This window comes from Heptranchias perlo, chromosome 10, assembly GCF_035084215.1.
Source record: "Heptranchias perlo isolate sHepPer1 chromosome 10, sHepPer1.hap1, whole genome shotgun sequence".
Taxonomy (NCBI): domain Eukaryota; kingdom Metazoa; phylum Chordata; class Chondrichthyes; order Hexanchiformes; family Hexanchidae; genus Heptranchias; species Heptranchias perlo.
Window position 1 is genome coordinate 11,266,442 of NC_090334.1, and position 13,863 is coordinate 11,280,304.

A 13,863-nucleotide genomic window follows, 5' to 3' on the forward strand; every position below is an offset into this window, starting at 1 on the left:
TGTAACACACTGTTCAGTAGATACAGTTCCCCTTGTGTAACACACTGTTCAGTTGATACAGTTCCCCCTGTGTAACACACTGTTCAGTCGATACAGTTCCCCCTGTGTAACACACTGTTCAGTTGATACAGTTCCCCCTGTGTAACACACTGTTCAGTCGATACAGTTCCCCCTGTGTAACACACTGTTCAGTAGATAAAGCTCTCCCTGTGTAACACACTGTTCAGTAGATAAAGCTCTCCCCATGTAACACACTGTTCAGTAGATACAGTTCCCCCTGTGTAACACACTGTTCAGTCGATACAGTTCCCCCTGGGTAACACACTGTTCAGTAGATACAGCTCTCCCTGTGTAACACACTGTTCAGTGGATACAGTTCCCCCTGTGTAACACACTGTTCAGTAGATACAGCTCTCCTTGTGTAACACACTGTTCAGTAGATACAGTTCCCCCTGTGTAACACACTGTTCAGTAGATACAGTTCCTCCTGTGTAACACACTGTTCAGTAGATACAGTTCCCCCTGTGTAACACACTGTTCAGTAGATACAGTTCCCCCCCCATGTAACACACTGTTCAGTAGATACAGTTCCCCCTGTGTAACACACTGTTCAGTGGATACAGTTCCCCCTGTGTAACACACTGTTCAGTAGATACAGTTCCCCCTGTGTAACACACTGTTCAGTAGATACAGTTCCCCCTGTGTAACACACTGTTCAGTAGATACAGTTCCCCCTGTGTAACACACTGTTCAGTGGATACAGTTCCCCCTGTGTAACACACTGTTCAGTGGATACACTTCCTCCTGTGTAACACAATGTTCAGTCGATACAGCGCTCCCTAAACTATTGCTGTGTGCCCCATTGTTATATTGATAACAGTGTCTTTCCATGGAACAATATTTCAGGACAGTAATGCAGGGACAGTAGGATCACCAGTTATCGGAGTAAGTGCCAGCACTGTGCGTACCTTCCATGCCCAAACGTTGACGATCATATCGTGTTGGTATCCCACGGAGACGATGTACTTGGCGTTGGGTGAGAATGCCACGCAGGCCACTCCGTACTTGTGTTCCTGGAGCTCTGCCACCTGTGTCCTTTCATTGACGTCCCAGATTCGAACAGCGGGCATGTGCCCACTCTGCAGCCCAGCAAGGAGGGAAAGTAAACAATGAATAACAATACGAATGGACCGCTCGCCTTCAGGTCCCTTACAAAATGCCCGCGTAACAACAGTCAACAGCAATTCATGGTGCGAAGGAAAATCAGTCAATAAAACGTTCTCTCCGTTACTTCCCACAGAGGGTGTCTGGTTGTTGCTGGAGCTCTGGTCGCTACTGCACTGCCCACGGAGGCTTCACCCACTGTGGGGGTTGCCAGCGATTTCCACCTGGACAGATGGTCGTTCACCAAGGCCTAGGTCTGGCTGGACTGACCGATTCCAAAGGTCAGCATCAAAGTCCCTCATAAAGATTCCACACTGGCCCTGAAGCAAACAACAGTTCCCGGTTGCGAACTAAACCCATTAGCTCAGAGTCAAAAACAAAATCCTGCGGCTGCTGGAAATCTGCAATTAAAACAGACAATGCTGGGAACGCTCAGCAGGTCAGGCAGCCTCTGTGCAGGAGGTCCCCATCCCATCACAGACCTCCCCGTTTGTTCTTTTCCTGCCCCCCCCCCCCCCCCCCCCACCTCTTTTCCCCTGGTTCAGCATTAGATTAAAACCTGTTAAATCCCGAACATCTTCCAGTTCTGATGAAAGGTCATCGACCTGAAACGCTATCTCTGTTTCTCTCTCCACAAACGCTGCCTGACCTGCTGAGTGTTTGCGGCATTTTCTGTTTTTCTTTAATTAGCTCAGAGGGTTTATTTAATGGCTTGAACCATATGAAACAATGCAAATAAAAAATGAAACAATTTATTTTTAATACTCCTTTCTACCATGCGTGATTCGGTTGTTTGCAAAGTTCATGCCCAGTTGCCACATTCTGGATATCGCAATTTCACAAAAGCAGAACGAAAACTGCAAATCCTTATGTTCTTAAACTGCTTACAGGCAGAGAAAGGGCTTCATTGGTCCTTTGCTTTAATGGTGGGGGCGTCCAAAATAAAGGGACATAATCTTAAAATCAGAGCTAGGCCGTTCAGGGGTGATGTCAGGAAGCACTTCTTCACACAAAGGATAGTGGAAATCTGGAACTCTCCCCCCAAAAAGCTGTTGAGGCTGGGGGTCAATTGAAAATTTCAAAACTGAGATTGATGGATTTTTGTTGGGAAAGGGTATTAAAGGGTACAAAGCCAAGGCGGGTAGATGAAGATCAGATACAGATCAGCCATGATCTAATTGAATGGCGGAGCAGGCTTGAGGGGCTGTACTCCTGTTCCTTTGTTTGCTACTTTTGAGCTGTTCACATTTAATCAATCGTACTTTTGACTGATAACATGACAGATAAGCGATTATTTGGGCCAATCACCATTCTTCCCTCTGGACATATGATGTAGAATGCCTCCTAGTTGTGGCCCCTGTGAAAGGTGTCTCGCTGCCTGTATGCTAGATGCAAGCCTTTTTATTGGAGATAAACCATCTGATATAGATGTTGCAGTGACTGCAACTAAAACTTTACGGTGAAATGTGGCTCTGTCTGTTAGTGTTTATTAAAGTGAGCCCCTTGAGCAGTTTTGATTTACTTGACCCTGTCAGCGTGCTCCTGGTGCAATCTGGAAACCATTAAAACCCTATTTTTAAAATACGAGTGCCACAGATCAGAATAAACTATTGTTTCCCCAAACAGAACAGATAAAAAGAAAGAACTTGCAATTCTATCGCGCCTTGCACAACCTCAGGTCGTCCCAAAGCCCTATATAGCCAATGAAGTACTTTTGAAGTGCAGTTACCATTGTAATTTAGACAAGGCAGCAGCCAATTTGCAAGGCCCCACAAACAGCAGTGTAATAATGACCAGATCATCTCTTTTTAATGATGTTGGTTATTGGCCAGGACACAGGGGAAAACTCACCTGCTCTACGGATAGTGCCATGGGATCTTTTACGTCCACCTGAGAGTTTTAACGTCTTATCCGAAAGTCGGCACCTCCAACCGTGCAGCACTCCCTCAGTACTGCACTGGGAGTATCAGACTAGATTTTGTGCTCAAGTCTCTGGAGTGGGACTTGAACGCACAACCTTTGGACTCAGAGGCGAGAATGGCACAACTGAACCATGACTGACACCTGAAGAACAACACAGCCCTACTTGAGTTGCCAATACAGATGTCGGTCGGATCAAGAATACAGTTACCTGCAGACAGGAACAGCAATTTGTAAACCCGATTCCCAAGCCGAACAAAACTAGCAGGAGACCCTTCGATCCTCCAGGTGACTACAGTCCGTGAGTGAAGTGCTCGACATAAGATAAACGGGGTACAGTTTACACTTGGCTCAGCAATTTTGCAGATGGGGGGAAGTGAGTGGGAAGGAAGTGTTTAATATTTTGTCAAAAGTAAAATACTGCGGATGCTGGAAATCTGAAATAAAAACAGAAAATGCTGAAAAACACTCAGCAGGTCAGGCAGCATCTGTGGAGAGAGAAACAGAGTTAACGTTTCAGGTCGATGACCTTTCATCAGAACCGGAAGAAGTTAGAGATTTAACAGTTTTTAAGCAAATACAGAGCTGGGGGGAAAGGGGGGGGAGGAAAAGAACAAAGGAGGAAGTGAGAGAGTGGAGGGCAGGAGTGATTACATGACAAAAGGGAAGATGGTGTAAGGTAAGAGGGGGTGGTAATGGGACTAATAAATTGTGGTCACTTGTCCCTTTGCTCCTTTCTTTGTTCCCCCCTCCACCACCCTTTTCTCTGTACTTATTAAATCTCTAACTTCTTCCAGTTCTGATGAAAGGTCGTCTGTTTCTGTTTCTCTCTCCACAGATGTTGCCTGAGCTGTTCAGTATTTTGCAGAGAGTTATCTTGATTCAGCCTATTTCAATTGGACCGGTAGGAGTGACACTCGGAGCCCCAAGAGTCACCGGGCAGAAATCAGTACCACATGCGTCCCCTTTAGGAGGGTACACCACTCATAAAATAATCTAACCCGAGGTCCCATCAAACTGAGCAAAGCATAATGTTGAACTAAATCAGTATTTGGTTATTGTGGTTGATTGTACAATTAAGGTCTCGCGGTGCCCATCGGTCACGGAAGGCCTTGAGCGAACTGGTGGGCACCGCATGATCCCTCGCCAGGCTCACCCGGGTGCGAAAAAACCGCGGAAGGGAAGCGGTCAGCCGCAGCGATCCTCCCCGCGGGCAGCGCCCATTCTGGACTTGTGGATGGCTGCTTTGGCTGGGCTTGTCATTCAATGGGAACTTTGCTTCTGGAGCTTGGACTTTGCGACAAACATAGGAACAGGAGTAGGCCATTCAGCCCCTTGAGCCTGTTCCACCATTCATGGCTGATCTGTATCTTAACTCCATCTACCCATCTTGGTTCCGTAACCCTTAATACCCTTGCCCAACAAAAACCTATTCAGTCTTACTTTTGAAATTTTCAATTGACCCCCAGCCTCAACAGCTTTTTGGGGAGAGAGTTCCAGATTTCCACTACCCTTTGTGTGAAGAAGTGCTTCCTGACATCAGCCCTGAATGGCCTAGCTCTAATTCTAAGGTTATGCCCCCTTGTTCTGGACTTCCCCACCAGAGGAAATAGTTTCTCTCCATCTATCCTATCAACTCCTTTAATCATCATAAACACCTCAATTAGATCACCCCTTAATCTTCTATACTCAATGGAATACAAGCCTAGTCTATGCAACCTGTCCTCATAATTTAGTCCTTTTAATCCAGGTATCATTCTGGTGAATCTGCACTGCACCCCCTCCAAGGACAATATATCCTTCCTGAGGTGTGGGGCCCAGATCTGAATGCAGTACTCCAAGTGGTGTCTAACCAGAGTTTTATATAACTAACATAACATCCACCCTTTGTATTCCAGCCCCCTTGAGATAAAGGCCAACATTCCATTAGCCTTTTTAATTATTTTTTGGACCTGTCCATTAGCTTTTAGTGATTTCTGTTCTTGAACCCCTAAATCTCTCTGTTCCTCCACAGTTCCTAGCTTCACATCATTTAGAAAATACTCTGATCGATCTTTCTTAGGTCCAAAGTGGATGACCTCAAAAACAAACACGGACTGTACAGCATCTCAGTTGCATCTAGGGGTGATTCCACCCTTTTGAGAGGTAATGCGGCAGTATTGAGAATGAGGAATAAAAGTTTAACTATCTTGAACCAGCCTTTAAGCTGTTTGAGAACCATGCAGATTTGTGCCTCTGGATTGCTAATGACAGTCATTTCAAGTTAGGATTGATGTGATCTTTTCCATCTGTCCAGCCATTTGTGCTTTCTTCCTGGCCAATGCTGCAGCACACTTTTCAGTTACCCAGGCCTGTGAAGCAGTGTTAGTACACTGCTGCTTGGATAGGACATATAAATATATATATATAATGACTTGTATTTATGTAGCACCTCAGGAGTCCCAAAGTGCTTCACAGCCAATGAAGAATTTTTTGAAGTGTAGTCACTGTTGTAATGTAGGGAAATCCGGCAACTAATTTGGGCACAGCAAGATCCCACAAACAGCACTGAGATAAATAGTTTAAAACGGGTGAATGCAAGTTGACAGCCCGTTTTACATCTCTCCCCATTTTTATTTAAATTAAAGTCGATGGAAATAAAAGTCAGGATAGATGTAAATAGGGCTGTCGACTCGCTATCATTATCACACAAAGTCAAGATCTGCCCCTTTGAGTGATGTTGGTTGAGGGATAAATATTGGCCAGGACACCTTGCTCTTCTTCAAAATAGTATCATGGGATCTTTTACCTGAGAGAGCAGATGGGGCGTCATCCGAAAGGTGGCACCTCCAACAGTGCAGCACTCTCTCAGCACTGCACTGAAGAATCAGCTTAGAATATGTGCCCAACTCTCTGGAGTGGGGCTTGAACCCAAAACCTTCGGACTCAGCGGCAAAAGTGCCATCATTGAGCCAAGGCTGGAGCTTAAATGTGGTACCAGCCTTGGTGCTCTGCAGCTCTTAATACATTCTGCCTGATCTGACCTCAGATGAGTTTTGGATCTTATGACTAACAGATGGGATGCCAGCCTGAGCTCACAAGTTCTTGCTTGAGACTGTTTCAATTTGCCCTGTCATGCTGTCAAACCTTACAGCTGGCGCTGCCTTTCAAGAAACCAACATGACGCCACTAGTTTTAGGTCAGATATTCCAACTGCCATGGAGTTCCTTGAGGTGCTCAAGTGAAGTGGGCAAGGTAGATCGTATTGGGCATTACCTCTGACTGGCGAGTGAGCCAGCTAGGTACAATCAATGGCAATGGCAGAAGAGCCTATTAGTGTCAGGGAGAGCACAACATGGCCATTGTAGTCTACTTCCCAGCCAATCATCTCAATGGCAACTGAAGTTACTGCTCAGGAGACTGGCACATCTGGGGATAGATAATGTATCCGGTCAAGATTATTCAACGCGTAGGTGAAAACGTCCTGAGGGTTTTGAAGATATTTGATTCTGAACTCCTGCCCAAAGGGAATTGTCAACCCAACACAGTAAGTGTGCACAGGGGCTTGACCAGTGTACAGATAAGGAAAGTGACGAAAGACACCAGTCAATGAATGGATAGCTCTCCAAAGGAGGCGTCTGAGGGCCATTAGTCCATCTACAGATAGCTCCCTGAGGGAAGGAACCTAACAGACACCAGTCAAGTGTAAAGAAAGAAAGAAGGAAAGAAAGACTTGCATTTATAGAGTAACCTTCACGACTTTAGGATGTCCCAAAGTGCGTTGCAGCCAATGAAATACTTCTGAAGTACGGTCATCGTTGTAATGTAGGAAACACAGCAGCCAATTTGTGCACAGCAAGGTCCCACGACAGCATGTGATAATGACCAGGTAATCTGTATTTTAGTGATGTAGGTTGAGGGATAAACATTGGCCAAGACACTGGGGAGAACTCCCCTGTTTTTCTTCGAATAGTGGCGTGGGATCTTTTACGTCCACCTGAGAGGGCAGATGGGGCCTCAGTTTAACATCTCATCTGAAAGACAGCACCTCCGACAGTGCAGCACTCCCTCAGCACTACACTGGAGTGTCAGCCTAGATTTATGTGCTTAAGTCCCTGGAGTGGGACTTGATTGGATAACTCTTTAACAGAGGGGACTGAAAACGATCATTCAGTGCACAGATATATCCCTAAGGGAAGGAATTGACAGACAGTCACTGCAATGGTGGAAATGTCCAGATGCTATGATGCTAGAACTTCTGGTTGACCGATGTGACCATTTCTTGGAAGGACTCTTGCAATCTTTGAACGTAATCCAGCAGCATATATGTAAATAGACACTAGAGATTAAGAAACCAGGAAGCGAGTAATTAAAAGCAAATGTATTTGAAAGCAAAGTTTTTTTTTAAAAATCAAAGAATAGTGCAGTACTCCATCCGAGTCAACCAGGGGGATGGAGTATCAAAGCAGGGAAGTCATGCTACAACTGTAGAGCGTGCTGGTGAGACCACACCTGGAGTACTGCGTACAGTTCTGGTGCCCTTATTTAAGAAAGGACATACTTGCACTGGAGGCAGTTCAGAGAAGGTTCACTAGGTTGATTCTGGGTATGGAAGGGTTGTCTTATGAGGAAAAATTGAACAGGTTGGGTCTATATTCATTGGAGTTTAGAAGATTGAGAGGAGATCTTATTGAAACATACAAGATTCTGAGGGGACTCGATAGGGTAGATGCTGAGAGGATGTTACCCCTCATGGGGGAATCTAAAACTAGGGGACATAGTCTCAGAATAAGGGGTCGCCCGTTTAAGATGGAAATGAGGAGGAATTTCTTCTCCCAGAGGGTCGTGAATCTTTAGAATTCTTTACCCCAAAAAGCTGTGGAGACTGAGTCATGGAATACGTTCAAGGCTGAGTTAGACAAATTTTTGATCAGCAAGGGAGTCAAAGGATATGGGGAAAGGGCGGGAAAGTGGAGTTGAGGTAAAAATCAGATCAGCCATGATCGCATTAGATGGCGGAGCAGGCTCGAGGGGCCGAATGGCCTACTCCTGCTCCTATCTCTTTTTTTTAATTCATTCATGGGATGTGGGCGTCGCTGGCGATGCCGGCATTTATTGCACATCCCTAATTGCCCTTGAGAAGGTGGTGGTGAGACGCCTTCTTGAACCGCTGCAGTCCGTGTGGTGACGGTTCTCCCACAGTGCTGTAAGGTAGGGAGTTCCAGGATTTTAATCCAGCGATGATGAAGGAACGGCGATATATTTCCAAGTCAGGATGGTGTGTGACTTGGAGGGGAACGTGCAGGTGGTGCTGTTCCCTTCTAGGTGGTAGAGGTCGTGGGTTTGGGAGGTGTTGTTGAAGAAGCCTTGGTGAGTTGCTGCAGTGCATCCTGTGGATGGTACACTCTGCAGCCACAGTGCGCCAATGGTGAAGGGATTGAATGTTTAGGGTGGTGGATGGAGTGCCAATCAAGCGGGCTGCTTTGTCCTGAATGGTGTCGAGCTTCTTGAGTGTTGTTGGAGTTGCACTCATCCTGGCAAATGGAGAGTATTCCATCACACTCCTGACTTGTACCTTGTAGATGGTGGAAAGGCTTTGGGGAGTCAGGAGGTGAGTCACTCGCCGCAGAATACACAGCCTCTGACCTGCTCTTGTAGCCACAGTATTTATATAGAATCATAGAAGTTTACAACATGGAAACAGGCCCTTCGGCCCAACATGTCCATGTCGCCCAGTTTATACCACTAAGCTAGTCCCAATTGCCTGCACTTGGCCCATATCCCTCTATACCCATCTTACCCATGTAACTGTCCAAATGCTTTTTAAAAGACAAAATTGTACCCGCCTCTACTACTGCCTCTGGCAGCTCGTTCCAGACACTCACCACCCTTTGAGTGAAAAAATTGCCCCTCTGGACCCTTTTGTATCTCTCCCCTCTCACCTTAAATCTATGCCCCCTCGTAATAGACTCCCCTACCTTTGGGAAAAGATTTTGACTATCTACCTTATCTATGCCCCTCATTATTTTATAGACTTCTATAAGATCACCCCTTAACCTCCTACTCTCCAGGGAAAAAAGTCTCAGTCTATCCAACCTCTCCCTATAAGTCAAACCATCAAGTCCCGGTAGCATCCTAGTAAATCTTTTCTGCACTCTTTCTAGTTTAATAATATCCTTTCTATAATAGGGTGACCAGAACTGTACACAGTATTCCAAGTGTGGCCTTACTAATGTCTTGTACAACTTCAACAAGACATCCCAACTCCTGTATTCAATGTTCTGACCAATGAAACCAAGCATACTGAATGCCTTCTTCACCACCCTATCCACCTGTGACTCCACCTTCAAGGAGCTATGAACCTGTACTCCTAGATCTCTTTGTTCTATAACTCTCCCCAACGCCCTACCATTAACGGAGTAGGTCCTGGCCCGATTCGATCTCCCAAAATGCATCACCTCACATTTATCCAAATTAAACTCCATCTGCCATTCATCGGCCCACTGGCCCAATTTATCAAGATCCCGGTGCAATCCTAGATAACCTTCTTCACTGTCCACAATGCCACCAATCTTGGTGTCATTTGCAAACTTACTAACCATGCCTCCTAAATTCTCATCCAAATCATTAATATAAATAACAAATAACAGCGGACCCAGCACCGATCCCTGAGGCACACCGCTGGTCACAGGCCTCCAGTTTGAAAAACAACCCTCTACAACCACCCTCTGTGTTCTGTCGTCAATCCAATTTTGTATCCAATTGGCTACCTCACCTTGGATCCCGTGAGATTTAACCTTATGTAACAACCTACCATGCGGTACCTTGTCAAAGGCTTTGCTAAAGTCCATGTAGACCACGTCTACTGCACAGCCCTCATCTATCTTCTTGGTTACCCCTTCAAAAAACTCAATCAAATTCGTGAGACATGATTTTCCACTCACAAAACCATGCTGACTGTTCCTAATCAGTCCCTGCCTCTCCAAATGCCTGTAGATCCTGTCTCTCAGAATACCCTCTAACAACTTACCCACTACAGATGTCAGGCTCACCAGTCTGTAGTTCCCAGGCTTTTCCCTGCCGCCCTTCTTAAACAAAGGCACAACATTTGCTACCCTCCAATCTTCAGGCACCTCACCTGTAGCTGTCGATGATTCAAATATCTCTGCTAGGGGACCCGTTAAGTTGGCTGGTCCAGTTAAGTTTCTGGTCAATGGTGACCCCCAGGTGACCCCCAAGATGTTGATGGTGGGGGATTCAGCGATGGTAATGCCGTTGAATGTCAAGGGGAGGTGGTTAGACTCTCTCTTGTTGGAGATGGTCATTGCCTGGCACTTGTCTGGTGCGAATATTACTTGCCACTTATGAGCCCAAGCCTGGATGTTGTCCAGGTCTTGCTGCATGCGGGCTCGGACTGCTTCATTATTTGAGGGGTTGCGAATGGAACTGAACACTGTGCAATCATCAGCGAACATCCCCATTTCTGACCTTATGATGGAGGGAAGGTCATTGATGAAGCAGCTAAAGATGGTCTTATGGTCTTATAAATCCGCCTTGGGCAGTAGCACAAAAAGGGTGATGGCCAATCCGCACAATAGAAAAAAGAATTGGGCAGAGTGGGCTGCAGATTCGCTCCTGCCTGATTTGCTCGCCTGCTCAAGATGGATTTATACCCCAGTAACTCATAATGACGTACGTAAGCCAGATGTGACAAAAATGCTTCATGTTAACATACTGTTCCAGTGCACAAAAGGTTAAGTACAAACTTCACTTCGAGAAATTCTGTCCCAGCTTAAATTAGTTAATCTGAGACTGGTGCCCAAGAGAGGAGCCGAGCTAGTGAATTCAAATACAGATTATTTTGCGTAATTTGTTCAAATATATTTTCGATCGACAGCTCTTTTTGAATTTAACAGTCATTCAGATTAACTGGGTCCCAGTCATACTTTTCAAGGAATTTTTTTAAATCAGGCTGCCTTTTTCAAATCAGTGAGTCTGTCTGAAAGCCTCAAAGAGAAATGGTCAGGCTGGACAGCTTCCAACGATGGTGAGATAAAGAAAAATACAAGAACTACCTCTTAAGAAAAATTATTTATGTCATAATTGAGCACCAGCAGTTGTGAAAATTTGGGAGTAGCTAAGAAATTGATTGAAATGGAAGAGTTTTACCCATTATTCTGCTGAGTATTGAAGTAAAGCTGATGGATCTGTAGTTGGCTGTGTCTGCTTTGTTACATTTATCCTTCTAGAGTCCTGCCAGCGCTGAGCAGAGCTGAGCAACAGTGTAACTGCAGTCTAGAGGCTATAACTATCGGGAAAGGCTGAACAGGCTGAGGCTCCTTTCTCCAGAAAAGAGGCTGAGGGATGACCTAATAAAGGTCTTTAAAATTATGAGAGGGTTTGATAAGGTAGACATAGAGAAAATGTTTCCACTTGTAGGGGAGACCAAAACTAGGGGCCATAAATATAAGATAGTCACTCATAAATCCAACAGGGAATTCAGGAGAAACTTCTTTACCCAGAGAGTGGTTAGAATGTGGAACTCACTACCACAAGGAGTAGTTGAGGAGATTAGCTTAGATGCATTTAAGGGAAAGCTAGATAAGTAAATGAAAGACAAAGGAATAGAAGGTTATACAGATAGGGTGAGATGAAGTAAGATGGGAGGAGGCTCGTGTGGAGCATTAACACCGGCATAGAGCAGTTGGGCTGAGTTGCTGTAAATACTATGTAATTCTATGTAGTAAATTAGTAACCAGTGGGCATGTTTGTAGGAGGATGGGGCTTGAGAGGAAATGACTGGGAACGTTTAAGATTTTACATCTTTTTTATTTGCTCTTGGGGTGTGGGCAACAATTACAAGTCAGTACTTATTGCCCATCTCTGGTTGCCCTGAGGGCATTAAGAATCAACCACATAGAGTGGGACTGGAGTCACATGTAGGCCAGACCTGGGTATGAAGGATATTAGTAACACAGTTTGGGTTTTTATGACAATCTATGATCATTGGCTCTGGGGACAGCCCACTATTTTAAAAACAAAATTCAATTCACCATGGGGGAATTTGAGTCATGCCCTCTGGGCTGGTAGTCCAGTACTGTAATCACTAGGCTACCATATCCTATCAACTTGACATATCCACATGTTTAAGATTTTTTAAAAATAGAAAGTCCAAAACGCAAACACAGTCAGAGACATAAGAGCTCCACGAGCCTGTTCCGCCATTCAATTCGATCATGGCTGATCTGTATCTTAACTCCATCTACCCGCCTTGGTTCTGTAACCCTTAACACCCTTGCCTAATAAAAATCTATCCATTTCAGTTTTGAAATTTTCAATTGATCTAGCCTGTACCACTTCCTGGAGCTCTCTGCATCTTCTCTCACTGGAGTGGGTTTAAAGTAGTTATGGAAAAAGTCAAGGAAAAATCAAATCTGAAAATACAACAGGAGGAGGGCTAATTTCAGTGAGTTGAAAAGAGATCTGACCCAGGTGGATTGGAACCAAAGATTGGCAGATAAAACAGTAAATGAGCAATGCAAGGCCTTCGAAGAGGACATAGTTTGGGTACAGACGAGACACGTTCCCACGAGGGGGAAAGGAAGGGCATCTAAAGCTAGAGCTCCCTGGATGACTAAAGATATGGAGATTAAAATGAAACAGAAAAAGGAGGCTTATGACAAATGTAAGGTTCATGATACAGTAGAGAACCAGACTGAATACAAAAAGTACAGAGGAGAACTGAAAAAGGAAATAAGAGGGGCAAAGAGAGTGTATGAGAATAGATTAGTGGGTAACATAAAAGGGAACCCACAAGTCTTTTATAAACATATAAATAGTAAAAGGGTAGTCAAAGGAAGGGTAGGGCCGATTAGGGACAAAAAAGGGAGATCTTCTTGTGGAGGCAGAGGGTATGGCTGAGGCACTAAATGAATACTTTGCATCAGTCTTCACTAAGGAGGAGGATGCTGCCAATGTCATAGTAAAGGAGGGGTAAGTAGATAAATTAGATAGGATAAGAATAGACAAAGAGGAGGTACTAAAAAGGTTGGCAATACTAAAAGTCCGGATGGGATGCATCCTGGGTTACTGAGGGAAGTAAGGGTGGAAATTGCGGAGGCTCTGGCCACAATCTTCCAATCCTCCTTAGATATGGGGGTGGTGCCCGAGGACTGGAGGATTGCAAATGTTACACCCCTGTTCAAAAAAGGGGAGAGGGATAATCCCGGCAATTACAGGCCAGTCAGCCTAACGTCGGTGGTGGGGAAACTTTTAGAGACAATAATCCGGGATAAAATTAATCGGCACTTGGAAAAATATGGGCTAATAAATGAAAGTCAGCTCGGATTTGTTAAAGGAAAATTGTGTTTGATTACCTTGATTGAGTTCTTTGATGAAGCAACGGAGAGGGCTGATGAGGGTAGTGCTGTTGATGTGGTGTATATGGACATTCAAAAGGCATTTGATAAGGTACCACATAATAGACTTGTTAGCAAAATTGAAGCACATGGGATTAAAGGGGCAGTTGCTGCGTGGATATAAAATTGGCTAAGGGACAGAAAGCAGAGAGTAGTGAATGGTAGTTTTTCAGACTGGAGGGAAGTATACAGTGGTGTTCCCCAGGAGTCAGTATTAGGACCACTGCTCTTTTCGATATATATTAATGACCTGGATTTGGATAGACAGGGTATAATTTCAAAGTGTGCAGACGACACAAAACTCGGAAATGTAGTAAACAATGTGGAGGATAGTAATAGACTTCAGGAGGACATAGACAGACTGGTGAAATAGGCAGACACA

The 13,863-nt window shown here is 44.8% G+C and overlaps 1 protein-coding gene across 4 annotated transcripts in view; it reads right to left on the reverse strand.

Moving 5' to 3' along the window:
* mapkbp1 (mitogen-activated protein kinase binding protein 1) overlaps positions 1–13,863 on the reverse strand; it is a 352,050-nt gene that overhangs the window by 145,316 nt on the left and 192,871 nt on the right. For all 4 annotated transcript variants that reach the window (XR_010964161.1, XR_010964160.1, XM_067991220.1 and 1 more), the window contains exon 5: positions 969–1,139. Coding sequence is in view for 2 of the 4 variants with exons in the window: in XM_067991220.1 (XP_067847321.1) it covers positions 969–1,139 (171 nt within the window). In the remaining 2 variants the exon portion in view is untranslated. The remainder of the gene's footprint in view (positions 1–968; positions 1,140–13,863) is intronic.